At 44.3% G+C, this 25,090-nt stretch overlaps 3 protein-coding genes across 3 annotated transcripts; 2 read left to right on the top strand and 1 right to left on the bottom strand.

Annotated features, from left to right (window-relative positions):
* The first annotated feature begins 477 nt into the window (after positions 1–477).
* LOC308326418 (uncharacterized protein) lies at positions 478–3,667 on the top strand. The gene has a single exon (XM_080779298.1). The coding sequence runs from the start codon at positions 1,665–1,667 to the stop codon at positions 3,612–3,614; it is 1,950 nt and encodes a 649-aa protein (XP_080635424.1). The 5' UTR covers positions 478–1,664; the 3' UTR covers positions 3,615–3,667.
* Positions 3,668–3,785: 118 nt separating this feature from the next.
* Positions 3,786–19,862, bottom strand: cyp7b1 (cytochrome P450, family 7, subfamily B, polypeptide 1). The gene is made up of 8 exons (XM_080779299.1): positions 19,568–19,862; positions 11,770–11,906; positions 10,535–10,807; positions 10,031–10,247; positions 8,786–8,910; positions 7,953–8,159; positions 6,405–6,583; positions 3,786–4,585 (listed from the first exon to the last, which is right to left on the bottom strand). Exons 1-8 carry the CDS (start codon positions 19,648–19,650, stop codon positions 4,292–4,294), a joined length of 1,515 nt encoding a protein of 504 aa, XP_080635425.1. The 5' UTR covers positions 19,651–19,862; the 3' UTR covers positions 3,786–4,291.
* Positions 19,863–22,330: 2,468 nt separating this feature from the next.
* Positions 22,331–23,857, top strand: LOC308326334 (T-complex protein 1 subunit epsilon-like; the record flags this gene model as incomplete). Its single annotated transcript, XM_080779140.1, has 1 exon — positions 22,331–23,857. Exon 1 carries the CDS (start codon positions 22,346–22,348, stop codon positions 23,855–23,857), a length of 1,512 nt encoding a protein of 503 aa, XP_080635266.1. The 5' UTR covers positions 22,331–22,345.
* Positions 23,858–25,090: the final 1,233 nt, after the last annotated feature.

Genomic DNA, 25,090 nt, shown 5'->3' with positions numbered 1-25,090 from the left:
ACATAGCCACACCTCCAAGGAGCTTGATGACCGTCAATTAATGGAAGCAGCTGTGCAGTGTGTGTTTGTCATGATCTTCTAGTGTCTATATTTTGTTTGATTAAGAGAGCCATTTATTGTAATTATATTTTGAATAAGGTTTATTATTGTAATAGGACCTCGCATTTGATCATGGTTTCCTGTTATGTTGCCTACTCATTTTGCCCCTAGACGTATGAGTTGTAACAGGGGAAAAAAGTCCTGTTGGGGAAAAAATCCCGTTGGGGGAAAAAGTCCCGTTGGGGAAAAAGTCCCGTCGGGGAAAAAGTCCCGTTGGGGAAAAAGTCCCATTAAAAGTCCCATTGGGGAAAAAGTCCCGTTGGGGAAAAAGTCCCGTTGGGGAAAAAGTCGCGTTAAAAGTCCCGTTGGGGAAAAAGTCCCGTTAAAAGTCCCGTTAATGGAAATCACAAATTGTAAGTATGTGCAAATGCCATTTTGACTCACGTGCAAAAATAAATGAAAGAATGAAAGTCATTGTTTTTGGTTGTATGTTTTGATTAGATTTGTATTTTTTTCATTTATATGTGTAATTGGACAGGACAGTGCATATATTAATTTAATACCACACGTACAATGCCATTGGATTTAGCAAGAATGCTCATTTCCATCCATAACAAGCAACAATTCGACTCACTGGTGATTTGAAATGACCAAGGGTGCCTGAGTGATCCTGCACCCGAGAACCAGTGCTTTAAGCTGCACTTTCATCAATCATTGTAGTCAGTAGTGTAGACAGCATGCAAACAGTCAATATTCATTGAGTTTCAATAAGTGTATATTTTGTTAAAGTGCTAATGTGGCTGATGGAAAAATGAAGCGAGGACCCCCACTACATTCTTACACTATACAAACTTCATAGATTTCATATAGCTTCATAAACTTGTTTGACATACATGTACATTTTCAGACAACTAACATTTAAACATTCAATATTCATTCAACTAGACCGTTTGCTCTGTACTTTGCTCTTTTCCCCTTCGAAAATCATTTCAGCTAATGTTCCCCATCACACAAAGATTTATCCTCATTCCTCATACTATAGACTAGTGTTCGTAGATAGTAATCATACAATCACAATAGAGCTTTAACTCTTTAACCCAGTGGTTTTCAAACAGTGGTCCTTGAGGGAGTTGCAGGTGGTCCCCAGATACATGATGGAGAGTTGGCAGCCAAATTGACTCTTATTAGATCTTTAACTCTTGAGGGTGTATATATAATGAAGTTGTACACAAGTTAAAATGTTAAAATACTGGATGCTATTAAAAGTACTTTTGAATACCAGTATTCAAAAGTACAATTTATTTTGTAATAACAATGCATTGTATGCTGTATTGAAATGTAGACATTTTCTAAAAGAAAAAGAAGAAAAAACAAGTAAAAGTAATTACTGTCCAGCACTGACTGTAGCACTGTGATTAAGACACACAGTGAAGTTACACATGAACCATCATGACAACAAATAACAAATTACCCAACAAACTAATAGAAATATGAACCCGCCATCTTTGTTGATTGTTGTTTGAAAACGGCTGCGTGGAAGAAACGAGCAACGAGAGAAGCAAGTTTAGCAGCAACAATCAACATAAAGAAGATTAATTTCCACTCTTTAAAGGAATCCAGACAATATGGAGGCACCTGGTAAATTTTCTCACCTGCGGGAGCGAGATGTCAGTGTTCCTATGCTCAGGGTGAAGATGTCCCGGAGGAGATCACAATCTCAAAAGGAGAACCGGGAGCGTGCCGTCAACAGCCGCAGGCCGCTTGACCAGGTCCCTGAGCTGGACTCGACACTGGAAGCCTCCATCATGGCAGTCAACATCTCCAATGTTAAGGAGACGGCGCCACCGGTTGGACAGTCTGCTAAAGACTTGGCTGGCGCACAACGACTGGAGATGCTTAAAAGATGGAAGGAGACTAGGAGCTTAATAAAGGAGAAGGAGAAGAGGGAGAAGGAGAAGAGGGAGAAGGAACGTAAGGGGGTCTTTAAGGTGGGCTTATATCGCCCCACAGACTCAGTCTCCCTACAGCTTCCGGTTGCCAAACCCTGTGAGGCAGCAGTGAAAGTGCCACAGACCCGCAGCACACGTTTAACAAAGCTGGACCAGCAGCCAAACAAGCCTGTAGTAGGAAGAATGACCAGGAGCCGCACAGCTCTTGTCCAGCCACAGCGAGCCCAAGCTGCAACCAGCGTCAAAGTTGTCCAACCAGCTGTACAATCTGCCAGAGCCAAAGTCCAACCAGCTGCTATCAGGGGCAATGCTGTCCCTAGAGCAGGGCCAGTGGCTTGTGCAGCAACTATCTCAAACGTGGACAGGCCTGCTGGAGGTAGGACAACAAGAGGCAATGCTAAGCCTGTAGCCACCTCTACTGGCAGAGGCAAGAACAAAGTGGTTGTCAAGACTGTGTCAGCGGTGGTTGACGAGACTGCAGCTGTGGGTGCCGAATCAACTCTCTGTGAGGAGGAAGCGGAGTTGGTGGCGGAATCTGACACCCTTGCTCCCAGGCCTGCCACTGAGGGTACCTCCTCCTTCGCCCCTAAAGGGTTTGTGTTTGAGACCCCCGCTGGCCTCTCCACATTCAAATTTGAGCCGCTTACTCCACGCTCTGTGGACACCTTCCTCAGACCCAGCTCAATTTTGAACTTCCCACCTTTTCCCCCATTGGAGCCTGAGACGAGTGGACCGTCTCCTCCTAAATCCCCACTCCGCTCACCTCAGGCTCCGACCAGCCCCCAGGAGCCCCAACATGACGTGCCATACTTCAAGTCACAGGTCATCACTGAAACGGCCAGGCTGAACAGCCTCAGTCAGCTCTGGGAGGTGAAAGTGGACGATGACTCCATCCCTGAAGAGAGATCGCTGAGTACTGCCAAGCTGACTCGGGCTTCTTCTCCCTGTGGTAGAGTGACTCGCCAATCCATTGCCATGTCCAACCACTCCTCCCCTGATCACCGTAGTCGCACTCCTGCCCGCCACGCTCTCACCCTGGCTCATACCCCCTGCACTCAGTCTGAACAATCTCCAGTTACTGAAGCTGCCAGCAGTCTGGATTCTGCTTCTAGTCCCATGCAAGCTGGAGAAGAGAAGCCAGAGATCGGCAGCCAGCCACTCTCACCAAGGCTTTCCCCTGCTCCCTCCAGCCAGTCTCCTGAACCAGACCTGAGCTTCACTGTGTCTCCCTGCCCTGTTGTGCCATCTACACCCACAGTGGTCCCGGCCCATGAAAATTACACTCCAGACAGCTCAGTTGTTGAGGATGGTCCTGGCTTGGATATGGCGAGATACTTGCAGCCATCAGATAGATGCAGCCTGTCGGCGAGGAACTTTGATGCCATGGAAACGTCTCTACCTGTGGATGTAGAAATGGAGAGTCCTATCGCTCTGTGTGGGGATGAGCGAACGCAGGAGGATGCCACTATGCCTCCCACAGATTTGGACCAGGTATTGCCACCACAGGCTGCCTTTGAGGCCCAAAATGCTGAATCAGACCTCATCCTGTTCACCCCCAACCTGAAGGACCGGATCAGGCAAAGTGTCTGCCCAAGTGACCTGATGGCCTTTACACCGCCTAACTAATGGAGATTCTTTTTTTTTTTTAAACCTGAGCTTATGTGTATATGATGCGTGTTTCTTTTCTGCAGCGCTTAGTTGTTGTTTTTAGCGCTCAATGTTTTATCTTAAAGTTCAAAATTAAACTTTGTATCGATCTTTTACTTAAAAAAAAAAAAAAAAAAAAACTAATAGAAATATGAGAAAGTAAGAATTTATTGGATAATTCTAAAAAATAAATCCTCAGTCCGTTCATCTGTCCAGCAGTTCATCCATCCATCCATCCATCCATCCAACAGCCTGTCACAAGTACATAATCGCCTAATTGCAATTATTTTAGATAATTGCAATTATTTTTCACAATCCTCATAATCCTTTCCATGTTGAAAAAAGATTTAAAAAGTTATGGAAATAGCATATTGGGTATTTCAGCTTTTCCTTTAACATATAAAATGACTAAATATTTGTCATATCTGCCCTGTGTTATTTTTGTTCATCACACCTTACGGCGTACAGTATGTATATGTCCCAATGTTCAATGGCAAAACGAATTAGTTAATCACAATTATTTGTATGACAATTAATCGTCATGTAAAATGCAAGAGAGAGCCCCAGCCATCCATCCATCCATCCATCCACCCTTCAACCCTCAGTCTCGTCCAATCAGGCATTGCGCTGCCTGTAGCGGAACTGGTCTGGTCCAATCAGACGTTCCGCTGCCTGTAGCGGAACTTAACGTCTTTGGTCGGCAGCAGGATGCCCAGCCCCGCCCTGCTGTAGTCCAGCGTGGCCTTGCTCTGACCTGCAAGCAGCTGGAGGTCGAAGTAGATGAGCGTGAGTGCCACGAACTGTTTGATCTCGTTGAGGGCGAAGTATCGTCCAGGACACATGGTGGAGCCCGAGCCGAACGGCATGCGGTAATACTTTAACCTCTGTCCCTCCTTGAAGAAGTCCGTCTTCTCACTTCCTGCCTCGATGAAGCGGTCGTAGCGGAACACCTGCGAACAACCAAAATCAATGTTTAACCAATTAAAGGGGGTGTGTTGTAAGTTATATACATATAATTATTTTGTTATATTAATCCATTCAGGACGGGAACCTATTTTGGTGTTTTAAGCTATTGAACAATCGTGAAAATATGGCACAAATCTTTGAATATATATTCTTTCAGTGAAAGTTTTTAACTGTTTTTGGGGGGTCCCTGGAACTACATATTGTCAGATGGGGGTCCGCGGCCAAATGCAGATAATTCTGAGGGTCCTTGATGTGAAAAACTTTGAGCACCACCACTGACATAGAAACATAGGTTTATCAGAAAACTGTTTTTAGAAGCCTTTTTTTTTTGTTTTAATCGGTCTCAGGTCTAACTGGGTTAAGTGTTTAAATGTATGTGGTTCAACTGATTTTGATGCTTTTTTAAAGATTTGGTGGCCTGAAAAGGGTTCCCCAACTTTTCAGGCCACGACCCCCGAAAGAATAAATTTGAACTGGGCATCCCCCACCCCGACGAGCACTATAGTTGTAACCATTACATTTAGTTTGAATAGGTTCCACAGATAAATATTCAGAAAATAGCCGAACTATACAAGCTCACAACGCCTCGCACTGCAAGGCAACTTTGATGGAGGAGATAGGAGAGGGCCACTATATCTCCACACTCCAGAGGGACAAAACACATCACAGTGTGAGGAGATAGGAGAGGGCCACTATATCTCCACACTCCAGAGGGACAAAACGCATCACAGTGTGAGGAGATAGGAGAGGGCCACTATATCTCCACACTCCAGAGGGACAAAACGCATCACAGTGTGAGGAGATAGGAGAGGGCCACTATATCTCCACACTCCAGAGGGACAAAACGCATCACAGTGTGAGGAGATAGGAGAGGGCCACTATATCTCCACACTCCAGAGGGACAAAACGCATCACAGTGTGAGGAGATAGGAGAGGGCCACTATATCTCCACACTCCAGAGGGACAAAACGCATCACAGTGTGAGGAGATAGGAGAGGGCCACTATATCTCCACACTCCAGAGGGACAAAACGCATCACAGTGTGAGGAGATAGGAGAGGGCCACTATATCTCCACACTCCAGAGGGACAAAACGCATCACAGTGTGAGGAGATAGGAGAGGGCCACTATATCTCCACACTCCAGAGGGACAAAACGCATCACAGTGTGAGGAGATAGGAGAGGGCCACTATATCTCCACACTCCAGAGGGACAAAACGCATCACAGTGTGAGGAGATAGGAGAGGGCCACTATATCTCCACACTCCAGAGGGACAAAACGCATCACAGTGTGAGGAGATAGGAGAGGGCCACTATATCTCCACACTCCAGAGGGACAAAACGCATCACAGTGTGAGGAGATAGGAGAGGGCCACTATATCTCCACACTCCAGAGGGACAAAACTCATCACAGTGTGAGGAGATAGGAGAGGGCCACTATATCTCCACACTCCAGAGGGACAAAACGCATCACAGTGTGAGGAGATAGGAGAGGGCCACTATATCTCCACACTCCAGAGGGACAAAACGCATCACAGTGTGAGGAGATAGGAGAGGGCCACTATATCTCCACACTCCAGAGGGACAAAACGCATCACAGTGTGAGGCGTTTTGAGCTTTGACTCCGATATATCCCTTGTATTGTATGTTGGTTTGTTTACTGTCGAGTGAGAAAACAATTTGCACATTAAGTAATAATCATCTGGAGACTCCTTGGAGCCCCGGCCGCGAAATTACGAACCCATTGGGTTAGGGTGGCGGTTATATTAGGTTTAAGGGTTAGGATTAGGGGGGTTAGGGGTACCTCAGGGTCCTGGTAGATGCCAGGGTCCATGTGCATGATCTGGGGGTACAGAGCGATGAAGTCGCCCTTCCTCACGGCCACTGAGCGCTCCGCCTCCAGCGTCAGCTGGAAGTCCTCCTGGGCCACGCGGATGTTCATGGACGACGACGACAGACGAAGGCTTTCGTTGATGGAGCTGTCTGTGAACATTCAATACAATATCCTTACTCTTTAATACCACTTTTTACCCCTTTTTTAAACGTTGATTGATCGGGTTTGTATTGACAAAAATGCATAGTTACGATTGATTGAATATATTATTGACACAGGAGTACAACGAGTAAAAAGAACGGCAAATGGCTGATAACACCCATCTCTTCTTCCATTTCTTTGTTTTCTTGGTAAAATAACACGATGGGAACTATGCACAAAAACAAACACGGGTAAGGCAGTGTTTTGTTCATCATGTGCTTTCACAAAGTTCACTAGATCCTCCTCCGCATTGAGTTCTGTCATCTGGCTGAATAGCAGTAAGTGACTGGGAGGTCAAGGGTCACCGTATGCTGGCCGTGAGGTCGGCCTCTCCACGCTCATCCTTTTTCTCCTCTTGAATAGTCGATAGACAGCAGGGTGTTCAAATCACTGCACTTCCTCTTGGACTGCAGGGCACTAACACTACAGAGCTTCCTGTTGGCTGCTGCTGAGGGCTGAGTGTGATCCAGGACACCTTGAAGTTGTGTGTGACCTCTTTTGTGCGTTTGAAAAAACTGTCCTTGATCCTGCGGGATCTAGGAAGCTGTTAACCTACCATGGTCTGCTGTTTCCCGGAATGCTGTTCGACTTCGAAACAAATAACCACTAGAGCATCGCTCCAAAACATAATTATAAAAAAACAAAAATGTAAATAAATGCATTTCCAGACAGTACATTTCCATTGATTGCGTCATCCCCCTTCAATTTCCAATAAAAACATGCCTAAAATAGCGACACTGAGTTTAAAGGTGTTAATAAGATGTTGTCTCCAAATAGCCCCTCCCTCTTGTTCTTGCATGTCCTGTGCCAGGATGCTGTCACTGACTGTGCTCCTTTCACACATGGAAAGAATGGTCTTATTTGCAGCAGTGAAAGAGCTCAACAGGGCTTAAAAAAAGTGAAAAACACGTCCCAGTGGTTCTCGAGGCTCATATCTGCTTCTTTTGGGCTTGAGGTGACATTTCTTTCAGTGCTCTTGACAGGTCAGGACAAAGAGCCCATTTCAGGAACTGCTGGGTTCATGCCATGGTCATGGACCGGTGTACTGAGGGTGTACAAATCGAATGGACCCGTAAGGGTCCATTTGTAATCCTCACAGACCACTGAGGATTTTACTAGGTAGATAGGTGCTATATATAAAACCTTATATCACACAGCTGGTCTGTGGATTGGAAGAAAAAAAGGCTAGCAAGCTTGTATATCTTGTATATCGGTTGGGGCTCTGCGGACAAAACAATGCATATTAATGTGAGGGTCCTTGGCGTGAAAATGTTTAGGAACCATTGTTTTAAAGGACTACCATGTAGTCAAACCTACCCATGTATGGTAAGTGGTCCAGCTGCTCTTTGGTCAGAGTAATGTCTCTGTGCGTGATGTCCTCTGTTTCAGACAGCTGCAGGACGTTCAGGACCTCTTGTCGGACCGCCCGCAGGGCCTCTGGGTGGCCCACCAGGTAGTACATGGTCCAGAACGTAGCCGGTACCGTGTTCCCTACAGCCGCCCACAGGATGGCAAAGTGATGCGCTGCACATTGGACAAAAAATCACACCCGTGTGAACTGAGTGGTGGATACGAGCCGATCGGTTTGTTATGCAGTGATTCTGTTGTATACGCTCGCATGGGAGCCTCCGAGCCGCCATTACGTGACAAATGACAATGCACCCCTCCTGTCCTGTTTTCAGGAAGGGAGGGGGAGAGGCTTTTTTTTTTTAAATGTATCAAGTGACCGGAAGGTTGTGGGATATTTCTGGGCTGCTTGATATATTGTCCGGGTGTGTAGAAAGGCAATTGAAAGTATCCAATAAAAAAAGTGCTCGAAACGTATTGATACGTGTCTAGCACCGGACGCATGGCTAATTAAAACCGTATTCTCAACCGTATACCCAGAGTCCGAAACAGTTGAGAAATGACAGAGTTACTGTGTGGGGGTCCCCAGAGGGTCCCTCTACTGTACTGTACTGTACTGTACTGTCACACCCAAAATCATACTGTTAATATGTGTGTGTGTGTGTGTGTGTTAGGCTGCGCAACAGTGACACTTGTTTGTGAAAACGAACCAAACGCTATTTTCACAGATCGCAGATCTGTAGGACTCTGTACCATCGACCCCCAAAGAAGTGTAATGGGTCAGTGTGCGATGTTGTTGTTACCTGCTTTGTCGACGTCTCCCAGGGAGTCGTACTGCTCAAACATCTCTGCTCTGCAGCGGATGAACTGAGACGTGTTGGACCAATGACACATTCTCTGAGGCAGGAAGTACCTGATCAGCTTATCCCTGCACAATAATAATAATAATAAAATAATAATAACAACGCGTGAAAGTCCAACATCTTAACCACTAGACCATGTGGTCTACATGACATCGTTCTATTGTTAACAGCAGAATCATTCAGTGTTTGTGATGACAATTATTTGGGTCCTGGTCCATTATTCATTATTAAATTTTTATCCCACGATTTTGTAACCCAGTTTTCTTTTCACCCAGTGCCAATTATCTAATGTAATCCTGGGCGCTACACTTCCTCTGCCAACCTGGGGGGGCAGCGGACTGACCTCATGCCTCCTTCTATGCATGAGGAGTCCAAGCTGCTTCTTTTCACCTGACAGAGGGGAATTTCCCCGGCCGGACATAGCATGTGGAAGGGACACATTATTCCGACCAGTTCCTTTCCCCTCCATCAGGCGCCCCAGCTGGCCAAGGGGAGGTAGTTTTAGAGACCAGGATTACGGCATGTTTTTGTGAGGGTATCTACCCTAGGGGACACAGGGAGAACATGCAAACTCCACACAGAAAGGCCCTATCGCCAACCCCCGCCTCGGGTATGGGCACTGATGACGCGGAGGAGGGAACACGCCGCCGGTGCCCACAGCGTCCCCAGCGGGAATCGAAGCCAGGACCTTCTAGCTGTGAGGCGACAGCACTACCAACTGTGCCACCGTGCCCCTGGTCCATTATTCATTACTATGTATTTGCTGTTAATGTTTTTTTAAGGCTGGTTTCAGTTCTATTTGGCATGACCCTCTACCATACTGTAAAGTTGCAAAAGCATATGACACTGCATGTATGTATTAGGGACAAAATATTTAAAAATAAATAAAATGGCGGGTGATCTAGAGGTCAGAGGTCAAAAGTAAGAGCACGACACTTGTTCGGCATGAGGAGACGCATATGTGTGTCGAGGTTTCATTGCTGACGGTCAAACGGTTCATGAGCTATGAGACTCTCTCATATAGGGGTCATTGAAATTTGAAGTTTGAGAACCACTGTGCTACACTAAATGGAACAGAGCCATAATTAGTATAATTGGTCAGACCTGTGAAGGAAGTAAGGAAGAGGACCACTTTCTTTCCAATATGGCTGCTGTGCATATAGTACCCTGTTCCTATCCGTATACCTGACAGCTTTGGTGCCCCACATCATCCAGATGGGAACGCGTGCGATGAGCAGAGGGAACATGTTGTCGAACTTGAGGAAGTCGTTTCTGAGAGCACTCATCCCGTCGTGGCGCCGGGAGTCCGCCGGGCGGCCGTACAGCGTGAGGAACGTCGCCTCAAACATCAACGTGCTGCAGAACTCGTACAGGCTGCACCTTTTCCAGCCTCCAGGGGGCACTGTTATCCAACATGACAGTGTTGGATAATGATTAGGTTGATGATTAGGGCTCTATAAAATTGTGAATTTTCTGTTTTTGCTCTACATTAAATCTGTTCACTGAAAGTAGCCGATCTGCTATTTTCTGCAGAAGAAGTTAAAAGTGTGTTGACAACAACATGGAATATAAAATGTCACTGTTGTATAAAGATGAACGGAAACCATTCTTTCAACTTTGCAAAACGAATTGCTATCATCCGTAAGTAATCGCGATCAGTTGATGACGTAAAAATGGCGCCAGGCCTACCTCCTCGCTCCACCCCCAGGTGGTCCTGTCTAAAGATGTGCATGAGGTGTCCCATCATGCTCTCCGTCAGTGCAGTGAGGCCATCACCCTGCAGGAGGCGCTGTGAGCGCTGAATGCGGTCATCCATGCCCGGGAAGCGGCCGCTCAGCACGGGTGGGTAGCCGAACGTGGGCGGGGCCACCTGGTCCGTGAACTCGTGGAAGTCCAGCTGGCGGCCATGTTTGATAATGGACGGGAAGAGGAGAGGGTTCATTATGAAGGTCATGTATTTACCTGGAGAGAGAGAGAGATAGTTATATTTTTTAGTATTATCTGTATAGAGGCTATGCGCGTGACATCATCATCATACTCAGAACTGAGTATCTACTGAGTGGCCAAAAACTACTTCCTGGCCTTGACAGCCCAAACAGAAAAGTCTTATCGGATTGCATTAAACAACATTATACTCACTTTGCAGCTCAATTTGACACTCACTTTGTGCATGCGCATACAGTCTATTGCAGAAAAGTAACACAGTGGTAGAGTTCAGTTCGAGTCGGTAAAGTATAAAATATGTAGCCTATGTTCATATTACTGCTGAAATATTGTATACTTACACCTCTATTTACAATATCTATATGTATGTATTAATAGTTACTGGACATTACACTAACTCGGTCAGGCCAAGTGCACATGGCAGTTCTTTAATGTATCTCTCTACTGTTGCGCTCTATCTGAATTTGTCCTGATTTTAAAATTGTGTTTGTTTGTTTTGTTTCATTTTGCCATGCCTATTGTAGTAATGTTATGACACCTGAATGTCCCCACAAGGATCGATAAAGAACTGTCTAAAGATCAGGGAATATGTGCGACAGCTGTTTATTCTTGTTCTCACTTGAAGCAGTTACCATGATTAAGCAGCAGGGGGTGCAGTAGAGTTACATATTGGTTAGATTGTAGTTTTGTAAGTGTTGTGAGATTGTGGATGACATAAGTATAAGTGTGTTAATGGTGTGTGACTTTTCTGTCCAGGCTGATACTGAGATATCTGAAGCATTCCTCCATCTCAACACTGCCATTGTCTATATGACATTCAGAGGTGATTGTCTTTGTCAAAGTGATGTCATTTTCAAGAACTGACCTGACAATCCAAGATTCTATTACTTTCCCTCTTTTCCCCACAGCCATGAGTGTGTTAGATTTAGGTGTGCCAGTGTGTGAGTATTGTCAGTACTGTCAGCCAGGTAAACTGCTACCTGCTATCTGAACTGTGAAGACATCTCCATGTTTGTTCTTCAGGTCTGTTAGAAACCCAAGAGTATCTCTGCCGAACTCCACTGCCTTGCCAAGGACGGGAATCAAACCTTTTATCAGTGGAGGCTCGCCATCCTTCCTGCAGAAGAAACATAAAAGGTCATTTCAAATGTGTGAGAAAGAATCACAGTTTGACCTGTATAGCATGCACTTACTTATACACTGGGAGCTGACCAGTAGAACCACAGTCTTGATTATTTTTTATTTTATTTTAGACAATAACAAATGCAAAACAGTATATGGTACAGTCAAAGCACATTTATCCAAAAGAATAGCACCGAAAAAAGACCTTGCGGTCTTGTTTCCATTCGGGTCCCATGCATTCATTCACAACACAATGATGACAGTAATCGAGATACCTAAAAAACATGAAAACTATTTACAGGTGTACAAAAAAATCTAAATACAAAAAAATCACTCAGAGGAGGGTATAGGGAGGTTGGGCAGTCATCTTCTCTCCTTTTGACCCGCTGACATTGATAGGTGATTTTTCAGACCGGTTTTAAAGGAAGCCAGTGATTTGTTTGTTTTGAAGGAATTTACAATTTTGAATGTCAGCCCCATTTTCAACTGCTTGACTCTGTCTTCTACCCGGAGCCATCCTGCCATCAAAATGCGTTGCATAAAGTGCATGGGTTGGATTAGTTTGTTCTGGGAGGTTTGAAGCTTAATTTTTTGTGACATTGAGATGTTCGAGAACGAGGAGGTAAAGGCGTAGTCAAATATGGGCTGAATAAGAGCTCCAGCTAATGTCCTGAGAGCCCTCTTGTTAACAAAGGAGGAGATTCTCCCCAAGAATCTTGTCCTTTGATTTACTTTTTTGATCGCCCTTGTTGCCATGCCTTCACTTGTCAGCTTGTTGTCCAGGATACAGCCCAGATATGTAATCTCTACTTTACTAGCAATTATAATGTCGTCAATTCTGACACTAAAATTATTTACCCTACTAAGGGAGTGGTTAGACCCAAAAATAATGGATTCTGTTTTACCAATATGTAATGAGAGTTACAGTCTGTTACTGGTGTATTGGGAGCTGACCAGTACAACTACAGTCTACAACTGATAGTAGTAGTCTGTGGTTGAAATACTGTAGTGACTACAGTATTAAAAACTACAGTGTAGTTAAAAGCGTAGTAGTCAAAAAGTGTTCAAAAGCCTCAAATCAATCAAGATAATCAGCATGCAGTATAGACCAACTGCCACAAAACAAGCAATACATATGCACACAGCTCTGTCAATGCAGAGGTGAAAAATCAGTGTGGATTTACTTTACTTTGAAATTTGTTTTATTTGACATGTCAACAAAGACAAAACCAGAGAAGCCCTGACACAAACAGAACAAAACATATCAGTCTTACCAATGGTGGAAGCAATTTTACTTAAGTACTTATGTGAGGTACTTTTACTTTACATATGTCCGGTTTTCAATACACTTCTACTCCACTACATCTCATGATCTCAGAGGCAGTTTTTACACCACTACAATATATAGATTTAGATTATTGAAAAACATAACCAAATAAGCCCAACTTTATACTTTGCCAATAAAAAAAATAGCAGATCTACAAGCTCACAACACACAAGCATTTTAGTTTTGGCACTTTAACTATATTTTGATGCCAATACTATTGTACATAATAGTATACTCAATCGAATACAGTACTTGTACTCGTAACAGAGTATTTCTACATTGTGGTATTGCTACCTCTTACTGAAGTAAGTTATCAGAGTGCTTCTCCCACCACTGACACAACCTCTACACAGACAAGGCAGGGGGTCTGCAGGGGGTTACACACATTCCTGTGACCCCCCTGAGATCGTCACCCTGCCAAGTCACAGTTTCTTTATGAGAGAGCTGCAGTGAATCATGGGAAACCTAGAAAATAACGTATTTGTATCAAACGAGGTCACAGTGTGAGATGAGGTCACATCCAGTCTGTACACTGTATTCTCTTGTATAAAAAATTGGGTCCAAACAATAACTAAAAACCCATCAGCAAACAGAAAATACCGGGCATGTAAACAGGGTAGGTAGGGACTACTGCAGCGTGTGGAAAATACTCCAGAGGGTTAAGCTGTAGTTACTCTACAGCAGCAGTGAGGTCTGGTGAACCCCAAGGGGTCCCCATCTAAATGATTGATAGTTAGGAACCAAATGGATTGGTCTATACAAATGGAGTCGATGGAACAATGAGGAGGGGATTGCTCAGCCTCACACTTTAAAAGCACTGAGTCTCTCAAGCCATTGAAGGTTAGGAGCCTGTGCCACTGAAACACTGTTTTTGCAAGTAGATTTTTTTGTGTTAGTTTATCATGTCATATTCATTTGAATAAAATGAATATGACTAGTTTTAGTCGACTAAAAAGAATACCCTCAGGGCATCTTACTGGTGCAAGAAAGCAGGCGTGTGCAGTGCAAACATAAACATCAAAGGGGATCAAGCCCCTGCCCTTTTACCCTCTCCAGACCATGAATGAAGCATTTACGATAGTTGAGAGAAACGGAAATGCCCCCTCTCCATGCCCAAATGCAGCGTTCAAGAGAATTGCCTTTTTCTTTGCCTTTCTGTGACGCGCTGAGAGCTTGTAGATTGTGTATTTTAGTTGTGCCTCACCATGCGCAACAAAGTGTATCAAGGCGAGCCCTTACATCGAAACCAAACCTGGCCATTCGCACACATGTCCACTCACCGAGCCCAATTGCACAGACATGCAGACACAACGAGTGGTCCGTCCAGAGTGCTGACAATCTTGACAATCAAGCAAATGCCTATGGAAACTGACTTTGATAACCATTAATTCTACTACTGGATTGCATGATTGTGCTCTTATTCTCTAGAACAAGTATAGTCCTAGTTAACATTTAATATGAGACATTCCTGTAAATCTGTCTAGAAATATAAAAAGAATGATGTGCTCTGCCATTTGGACATTTCAGCCCCAGCTCCTCTATTGTTCTCTGCTACAATGCACCCTCAGGCCTTCCCACGAAGGAGTTCCAACAATCTGATCCAGATGTTTGGTGTGGGGTGGGTTGGGATTCCTCAAAGGTACACATTGCACCTCAAAACTGTGTAGAGAGACCTTCAAGTTGCTGGGAACGAAGGAAGAGAAAACAAGCCCTTGCCATCGATAGCCGGCTCTTAAATCCATGCTCAGAAGGTTTGTGGCAGACTGGGATTAGTTTGCCTATAGACTCTATGGGTACGCAAGCTTCGACAGGATTCTCCCCTTTCAAGCTTCTGTGTGGCCCTGCAGGACGAGGCCCACTGGATGTGCTGCTGAAGGAGGCTAAGGAAGGGTCCCTGCCTCAATAGGCCAGTCAATCTAAGGTTTGACCCAAAATAAATTGCAATAGTAATCGTTCAATCCAGTTTTACACGGCACATGCTACTTAAAGCATAATGTTTGCCTTATAACCCCTGAATTTACCATGATCCACTACTAAGCATTTCATTCCCAATTTGTTATTTGGGTGACCCTCAGGATCCAAAAAAAAACAATTACTATTGCAATTTATTTTGGGGAACACCCTTTTTTAGCTTAGATTGACTGACCTACAAGTCTAAAAGAAATACTCTCTTGTGTTTTAAAGATGAGAGACCACCAACGGTCATTTGGTCAGCGCTCCACAGCGTCAGAAGCAGAATTATGATAAGGCTGCTTGCAGGAGGTTATTTCAAGAGGGCTTTTGCTACAAACGTTTGCTGTCAGAAACGTGTTTCCCACTGTTCCAAGTTAAGCTGTTGAAGGTGTGGACTGACCGCAAGAGCAGTACCTCGCCTCTTGCAGGCCAGGGGGGACAGGCTGCATAAAGACTTGGGTCGTTTTAACCCAGTGTGCAATATGCAAGATATAGCTCGCATTTGTATATGAAAACCTGCATCTCCCGACTCCCGTCCGTCTGTCCGTTAGTTAGTCACCCCACACCTCCATATATGGTCCTGTCCTGAAGGGGTAAAACACCAAAAGCGGTTCTCGTCCTGAATGGGTTTAATATCAATGTATTGCTGTCTTCAAAATTTTTACAGACATTTTCAAAATAAACGTCTATAAAGAATAATTATATTGCAATGGGTTGTGAACTTGTAGCTGCTATTTTCAGATAGGTGGTTCATAATACTGTAATGTGCTTTTTCCCTTCCTAGAAATGTAGTGGGGTCAAAAGTACAATATTTATCTATGACATGTACGACACTAAAGTATTGAAAAATACAAATACTCAAGTAAAGTACTTTTTTACAACAAGTTACAACAACTTCCAAGAAATCCAAGCATCACTTCCGTGTTACTGTTAGTCTAGACGAGGCTACCACTCCTAGACGAGGAGCTGAGCTCTATTTCAACACACGGGTTAGGGTATGATATAACTTCAACGTTGTTTAATACAGCCATTCTCAACCTGTGGGGCCACGAGGATATTGAAAGTGGCCCCCAAATATTAGGCAAAACACTACGATTTGAATGATAGTATAAAAAAGTGTCTTTAAAACCTTTATGGCTAATTGTGACACTGATGAATAAGAACTTATAGTAACTTATTTTTTGTTCCTTTGATCCAAGCCGGAATGCAATCAATTGATCATCATTCAAATAATCATGCTCTGAAAATGCACGCGACCCCCCCACTTGACATGGTAGCTGTGGGTTAAAGTTAAAGTGTCCTTGAGCAAGACACATGAACCCCTAACTGTACCCAATGAGCAGGTTGATGCCTTGCATTGTTTAAAAGAATGGTAAATGGTGCATTTATATAGCACCTTTATCCAAAGCGCTTTACATTCACCCATTCACGGCAAAGGAAACACCAACACAGGAGCATTTAGGGGTTATTGTGTCTCGCTGACGCTGTGTCTTGCTCAAGGACACTTCAATAGGGCCCCTTTTCCACCAAAAGAACTTTGGTTCCGTTCTAAATTCTTGGAACCTTGGTGCTTTCATGAAACCAGCGGCAATTTTTTTGGTTCAAGTTACGAACCAACTTTCAGGGTTCTGAACTTCTGAACCAATTCATTTTCAGTGAAACACTCTGAACTGGTTCAATATTAGGCGGGGGAAAAAGAACTGAACCATTTCAACCCCGGTGGAAAAGGGCCCTTAAGCAGTAGCCCAGGAACCAACCAAGAGCATTCAGATTCCTATGGTGGCTGATCTAACTCCTGAGCCACTGCTTCCTCTGCTGTCTGTGTGTGAATGGATGAATGTAATGCACATTGTAAAGCATTTCGGATAAAGGCACCATTGAAATGCAAGGTAGCTGCTAGAACAGTGCCAAGAATGACCGCTAACACTGTAGAGTACTGCATTCATTCTCAAGATCTTCATGTCAGGATCCACCAAATATACTACTCTCTCTAGGTCGTCCTCAGTGAGAGAAGTTTTTCAACACTTTTAGCCGATACTGAGAGAGACAGTTAGGGCACTCCCACAGACTTCCGTTGTATATTAATATATGAATGAAAATAATATAGATTTTATTTTTCAGCATGCACAGAGATAACAAGAAGAACAACAAGTTTGGTTCAAGACAAGTATCAATCAATGAACCATGTTATTGGATGGGGGCAATATCAGAGAGTGTCATGCATGCACGCTGCCAAATAAATGTAAAATAATTTTACCCTGTGACCTTTCGGTTACAGGACTCTGCATGTCTCGTGCGTGCGATTGGAATGTGGTTTCTTGTCCAGCAGCCCACGCAGTTCACTGTTCTCAAGCAAACAAAGCAGCAGTGGGACACTGGGAGCTGCTAACAACCTTCCTGTGTGTGTGTGTGTGTGTGTGTGTGTGTGTGTGTGTGTGTGTGTGTGTGTGAGAGAGAGAGAGGTTTAAAAGTGGATGTTATGAAGATGAGGTTAGCTGGCTGAGTAACTAAATACAAACAGGCACACACACACACACACACACACACACACACACACACACACACACACACACGGCACAATGTGTAATCGCTTACAAATGCTCCTAATCAGAAGAAGCTGTTGCGACGTGTAAAATGTTAAGTCTTTACTTTACTTGACTATAGGGTTGCAGCAGCAAACATTACATTTCTCTTTATTGTCTATAGTGTTTTCTTAAACGAGCATCGTTGAAAAACAAACATTAAAGCTGTATATAGGAGGGGCAAAAATCACACCCGTGTGAAGTGAGGGGCGCTCTTATCATTATACATCATCATACAACATCTCATGAACAACTGAATTTATGTGAATGGTTAGCCGATTTGCTCAGCTACATATGACGTTCATTTTCCCTTCATTGTTAATGGCATTTAATGTTTGTGATGTTTGTGATGGTGGACATTTGACCCAATTTCTCCTTTCATTGTCAATGGCAATATGAGACGTGTGGGGACAACATTTACGTCATATTTGGCAGACATTTCACCCAATTTCTCCTTTCATTGTCAATGGCAAATATTGAGTGCGAGGACAAAAGCTGTATATAGGAGGGGCTAAAATCACACCCGTGTCAAGTGAGGGGCGCTCTTATCTTATCATCATACATCACATTCCATGCTCAACCGATCAAATCATCACAAATGTCATTCCAGCCAATCACAATTTGTGTCCTCACCTTTTGAGGGCCTATATAGAGCGTCGCAGTCCCGCCGCCTCGAGAGACCCGGAAAAGAAATCCCTGTTCATTTTCCTCATAGACTTTTCAGAAAGTATTTATTTAAAGACGTTTACGCCGCGGACAAAGCCAACTCTTGTCGTGACAAATCATGACAACAAACATAATTTTTCGGGCCAAACAAAGAATCAGAAAGTAGAAAAGAACGGCAGGTTAGGGTTACAATACTTTTTTTGTTGTTTATCTTTTTTGGTCTTCAATCTTTGTGTTTACACAAACATGAAAAGCTGGGCATAGGAGGGGGCTAGCACCCCTCAAAAATTAATTTCTCTCACACACACTTTGGTGACTGCAGACAGAGTGACTGCAGATAATTAAGACAGGCAGAATACAACAGTTTACATTTGTAAACTGTACATTTGCACAAGAACATGGGTTATTGCATAGAATTATTGATTCCTAGATACGACACTCCACACTACATCTCAGAAATGTCTTGTGAAATCCTTCAAGTGTAAAACATGCAGCAACAAGTCCCTGGCTATAAAGTATACACCCCACAGCAGGTTATGGAAACACATAGACTTATAAATAATGATCTGGCTTTCTTATCACTGTCATATCGTTATTCTTGCTTTTTCCATCATGCATTTATATATTGATGATGATGAATTCACGTCTTTCACATTTACTATGAGTTTGTGTGTGTGTGTGTGTGTGTGTGTGTGTGTGTGTGTGTGTGTGTGTGTGTGTGTGTGTGTGTGTGTGTGTGTGTGTGTGTGTGTGCGCGCGCGCGCGCGCGTCTGTGTTTTCTCCTATTTTAGCAAAGCCAACTTCGTGTGGAAGTGAATGCACCACCCACCGAGCAAGTAACCTGATCGCACTGGTATTGATTACACCTCAGGCTCTTTATAGGCTAAATAATACATTATAACGCATTTTATTAACCAACTTAAAATATGAAGCACACCGTACGTGGTAACAAATGTAACTGTTGATATTGCAAATAATATTGTTGCTATTTGCTAAAACAACGCTTTAACGCACTGCAGATTGATTACCATGTGCGCCGATTATCCAACTTCCAACTCGTTTGATATCGCAGTTGGAAATTGGAACACAACGAGGTGTCAGATTATGCACGGTTTGTTGAAATCAAACCTTTTCCTGCCACTGTGGAGACACAGCAGGTAGACGCCCAGAAGTCCCAGGACCACCAGCAGCAGAACCGAACCCAGCATCATCTCCTGGAGGAGAGGACAGCTTCGATCCGAGACTGTTCGGTCCTGACGGAACGAGACTGTTGTTCGGTCCAGACTCCAGTTCCGTTGACAGTAAACACGAAAAAAGAGGGGGGGAAACTTGAGAGATAGAAGGAAAAAAAAGACAGATTTGCAGTAGCCTAATACAGTAATACTAAAACATACAGTTCGGTAACTTCGGTTCTTGGCTTCAGCTAGAAAACATGTTTAGAACCCAGTTCAGAGGGGAGCGAGGGAGGTTGGGTTTGGATCCCATCCCATAGCCTACATGGACCTGTGTGCTATGATTGGCTAAAGGAGAGGTCGTCAAGGAAACGGAGGACGCTTCCCCCGAGGTGGCCTTTTACGCTAATTGAATTAGCGGTGGGAGGGGGTCCCCACCGTCCCCAGCTAAATTAATGATTCTTGAAACCCAATGGACCTATAGCAGCAGTCTCAGTAATAATAGTAGAGTATGCTACAAATGGAACCAAATGTACCCTTATGGCTTTTGGGTTAATTTGGTTCCACTAAACACTGATGGCTTTACAGTGCAGATTGGGGTCCCAGGGATTTAAATACATTTACATTTAAATAACTATTAAAGTTTCATCAGTACACCCAGGTAGGCTATATCCTCCCTCCCACATATCGGTATAGAAGATGAATACACATTCACCCTAAGTGACTCAGCACCACTGAGTTCATTTACTGAGTACTATACTTGAGTATAAGTAGCTATACCGATAACGCCCACGCTCACCTCCTCTCTCTATCCAACTTCCACACCCAAGTGACAGGTAACGCCATGAAAACTAGAGTGGCAGCGCCCCAGCCCCAGTGACACGCCCACTACCTAGGCAGTGCCCATTAAAGTGACATACCTTACGTCAATAATAATAGCACATTAGAATGCAACATATTACGGCTCCTACACTTAATTATATACATATTACTCCACTACAATTATTTGAAAGCTTTACTATTCACAGATTTAGAATAGTAACAATAAACATACATTAAATGGTTAACATAAATAATTAAAACCCCACCTTTACCAGCTGCAGCATTAAAGCTATGAACATACATTCATATAGTTATTACAATCCAATTCTAATATTGTGAAATGGTCCATTCTGCATAATGAGTATACCTTTTGCTAATGTAAGTATATTTGGATTTCTACATTGTGGGTTAGAGTTGTGGGTTCTGTTACTTCTGTAGAGAGAGACCCCATTTATCAGCTTCAAATGTATGTTCCAATTGTGTCTGTATTTTTATATCTTGTATCTATCCAGTAATCTCTTGGTATTGGTATTCTGACCTGAGAATGTATTTTGTGGAGACAGGGAGACCCTACAATTTACAATTACAATTTAGGCATTTAGCAGACGCTCTTAATCCAGAGCGATTTACATTAAAGGACCACTTCACCACTTTTCAACCTATCTTCATATAATAGGTCCTCAGCTCCTCACTAATAATCATGAAAAAATTGTGCAATTTTTTCTACTCTGTCTGTGTCTCATAGGAGGGCTGTGGGCAGTTCAGAAACCGTCTTCCAGTGACATCATCGATGGGGAAGCTAATAGAAACTGTAGGCTTTCCAGTCCTGAAAAGTTGCAATGCGTTCTCACGATAATGAAAATCGAAATATTTTTGTAAAATAATCTTGTTTAAAAAAAACTTTTTTCTTAACTGCCCACAGCCGTCCTATGAGACACAGACTGAGTAGAAAAAAAGTCGTGCCAGTTTTTCATGATTATTAGTGAGGACCTATTATATGAAGATAGGTTGAAAAGTGAAGTGGTCCTTTAAGCAGCAACAAAAAGCATGGCATACATCACATATAGGTTGTAGTCTACTTTGCCCCAATTGCCCAACAACTCACCCAGAACATCACAGTGGACAACTGTGTTTCATACATGTGACTCTCACAGTCTGTGGATCTTATCTCTATAAGTCATGAGTTGACTCATATCTCAGCTGCAGTCCAAGAAAACAATTATGCACAAACATCCAAAGAGAAAGAACAGGTGCTAGATAATAACAAGGTTACTTGAGAACAGATTTCTGCACAGTTTTGAATGGTCCTAAAGTGGATTTAATAATCTACCTGTGTAGACTGCACATGTTTCAACCTAAATTTGCTTGTGTGTTGGGGCCATCATGTGGTGTTAGTGGTCAACAGCAGCACAAATATTAAGTCCTAGTTCCGATTCTTGTGTGATGTAGGCTATGGGATGATGATGTATGATGATTATGCATTTCCCACATGTAGTCCCTGGCAGGGGTGGGGGGTGGCAGAGGGGGGACTCAAGAGCTTTGTGAATGATATGGAACTCTGTGTGTGCACTGTGCAAATCGGCATTGTTGGGCTTAACTGGCACTGATTGGAGTTGTGATGACGTCAGACCAGAGCGGTGGTCAGACTTTATAAGATATAAAAGATTCAGAGAGATAGCATATTTAGACAGTTAGAAACAGAGAGATCAAGTTGACACCAGTGCAGCTCACTTCACTCACACTCTACTGTTTAAGATTACAAACTGACCTCTAAAACTTTAGTAAGCATACCCATCCTGTCAACATGTCCTTGCCTGTAGCATTCGACGAGTATGGAAGGCCCTTTATCGTCATCAAAGACCAGGACAAAAAGACACGGCTCACCGGCCTGGACGCGCTCAAGGATCACATCATGGCGGCCAAGGCAGTCGCGTCGACGCTCAGGACGTCGCTGGGACCCAACGGCCTCGACAAGATGATGATAGATAAGGACGGAGAGGTGACGGTCACCAATGACGGAGCCACCATCCTCAGCATGATGGACATGGACCACCAGATCGCCAAGCTCATGGTGGAGCTGTCCAGGTCCCAGGACGACGAGATCGGTGACGGAACCACCGGGGTCGTGGTGCTGGCCGGAGCTCTTCTGGAGGAGGCGGAGCTGCTGCTGGACCGCGGCATCCACCCCATCCGTATCTCTGACGGCTACGACCAGGCTGCGCGCATCGCCATCGAGCAGCTGGACAAGATCAGCGAGACCTTCCCCTTTGACCTCAACAACACGGAGCCCCTCATACAGACGGCCATGACCACTCTGGGATCCAAAGTGATTAACCGATGCCACCGACAGATGGCCGAGATCGCCGTGAATGCCATCCTGTCCGTGGCCGATATGAAGAGGAAGGACGTGGACTTTGAGTTGATCAAGATGGAGGGCAAGGTGGGCGGGAAGCTGGAGGACACGCAGCTCATCAAGGGAGTCCTCGTGGACAAAGAGTTCAGCCACCCGCAGATGCCCAAGGTTCTGAAAGACGCAAAGATCGCCATCCTGACCTGCCCGTTTGAGCCCCCGAAACCCAAGACCAAACACAAGCTGGACGTGACCTCTGTGGAGGACTTCAAGGCCCTGCAGAAGTATGAGAAGGACAAGTTCCTGGAGATGATCCAACAGGTCAAAGACAACGGAGCCAACCTGGCCATCTGTCAGTGGGGCTTCGACGACGAGGCCAACCACCTTCTGCTTCAGAACGAGCTGCCCGCCGTTCGCTGGGTGGGCGGGCCTGAGATCGAGCTGATCGCCATCGCCACCGGCGGCCGCATCGTGCCACGCTTCTGCGAGCTGAAGCCCGAAAAGCTGGGCACGGCCGGTGTGGTGAAGGAGATCTGCTTCGGCACCACCAAGGACCGCATGCTGGTCATCGAGGAGTGCAAGAACTCGAGAGCGGTCACCATCTTCATCCGCGGAGGAAATAAAATGATCATCGAGGAGGCCAAACGAAGCCTCCATGACGCTCTGTGTGTGATCCGCAACCTGGTCAGAGACAACCGCATCGTCTACGGTGGAGGAGCCAATGAGATTGCGTGTGCCCTGGCCGTCAACCGGGCGGCTGATAAGTGCCCGTCGTTGGAGCAGTATGCCATGAGGGCGTTCGCCGATGCCTTGGAGGTGATCCCGATGGCGCTGGCCGAGAACAGCGGGATGAACCCCATCCAGACCATGACGGAGGTCCGGGCCAGGCAGGTGACGGAGAACAAGCCGTTCCTGGGCATTGACTGCAACCAGATGAACACCAACGACATGAAGCAGCAGCACGTCGTCGAGACGCTCATCGGCAAGAAGCAGCAGATCTCGCTGGCCACGCAGGTGGTCAAGATGATCCTCAAGATTGACGACATCAGGCACCCCGGAGAGTGTGAGGACTAATTGGTCCAATTGGACCCTTGCATTTCTGTAAGTCCGATGGAACATCCAGGTTCATTTGAATGACGCAGGGGTCGTTCAGCCATTTCCTACAACAGAGAGGGCTTTACATATTTGGTGGCCACAACGTTCATCTGGGCCATAAGCCTATTTTCAATGATCTGTGGAAATTCAGACCAGAGAGCTTCTCCTGGAAAAAGTTTGTGGCCACAAAAAACTAAACACAAATGAAAAAACATTTTAAAAAGTGAGCCCACTAAATTAAAAATAGATTAGCGAGCCGACTATAAAGACAATCACAAGGAAAATCAAACCAGCGAGCCAACTAAAATAAAAATACAGCAAGAGCACAAGTTCCAGGGAATTTAACTGAAGAACGGGTAAAATAAGATCACTACCATTAAAAAGACGTCATTCATTCAGATGGGAAAGAAGGCATGCAGAGCACATTAAAGTTCTCAGTGATCCCTAACCAACAACTACATGTAAGTAGGCTATTATATTGTATTTTTATTTGATAGTTGCATCTTTTTTTCCCTATAACTGTCCTGTGTAGCAGTAGCCTATATTACATTTTAAGATTTAGCGAAGGGTCAAATATCTTTTCTCTCAGGTTAAGAAATACCAATTGGACTTAAGATGAATTGTTAACTGTTTATATTAGTAATTATACTTGTTGTGTCTTTTGCACGTATGTTATTATTTTAAATGGACCACAATAGAATTTTGGTGCTGTAAATGGTGATGTGTGCTTTTAAATGCCGCCAATAAAGTATTCTATTTTAGGGTCATCTCGTGATTTCAGCCACATCCTTTCCAACATTTTCAAAAACTGAGTAGGCCTATGTCTTTCATTTCTTTCTTTCTTTCTCTCTTTCTTTCCAACATTTGATATTTTCAGCCAATCAAGCAATGGGATCCTGTTTTACAAATATCACTGCCACTCAACCTTTCATTTTCTTTTCAGACCGAGTGTTGAGCATCCCACCTCCAACCCCAGCTCCACCCTGCAAGGTCCCCGTTGTCCAGGAGTTCAGCATGGGAAGGAGGTTTCATCCGCACCACCACCAGCATAAATAGACTCCATGGGGGGTTCTCCTATCATAGATTAATCATCGTCCTATCTACCGTATGTGTTCATTTGAAGGAGTCTAATTGCCAGAAATGCCCCTCATGGGATCAACAATGGACCAATAAAGGCCCATCTATACACAAATCCACGGAGGTGCCCTGGGC

The sequence above is a fragment of the Protomyctophum bolini genome, assembly GCF_963924005.1.
Source record: "Protomyctophum bolini genome assembly, chromosome: 12".
Classification (NCBI taxonomy): Eukaryota; Metazoa; Chordata; class Actinopteri; order Myctophiformes; family Myctophidae; genus Protomyctophum; species Protomyctophum bolini.
This window is presented reverse-complemented; position numbering and strand designations above follow the sequence as displayed.

Coding starts and splice junctions, on each gene's coding strand:
- cyp7b1 (XM_080779299.1), bottom strand. CDS start 19,650: ATGATGCTGGGTTCGGTTCTGCTGCTGGTGGTCCTGGGACTTCTGGGC. Junction 8,911..10,030: donor TGGGGCACCAAAGCTGTCAG/GTATACGGATAG, acceptor ATTATTGTGCAG/GGATAAGCTGATCAGGTACT. Junction 6,584..7,952: donor GGACCACTTACCATACATGG/GTAGGTTTGACT, acceptor GAATGTTCACAG/ACAGCTCCATCAACGAAAGC.
- LOC308326418 (XM_080779298.1), top strand. CDS start 1,665: ATGGAGGCACCTGGTAAATTTTCTCACCTGCGGGAGCGAGATGTCAGT.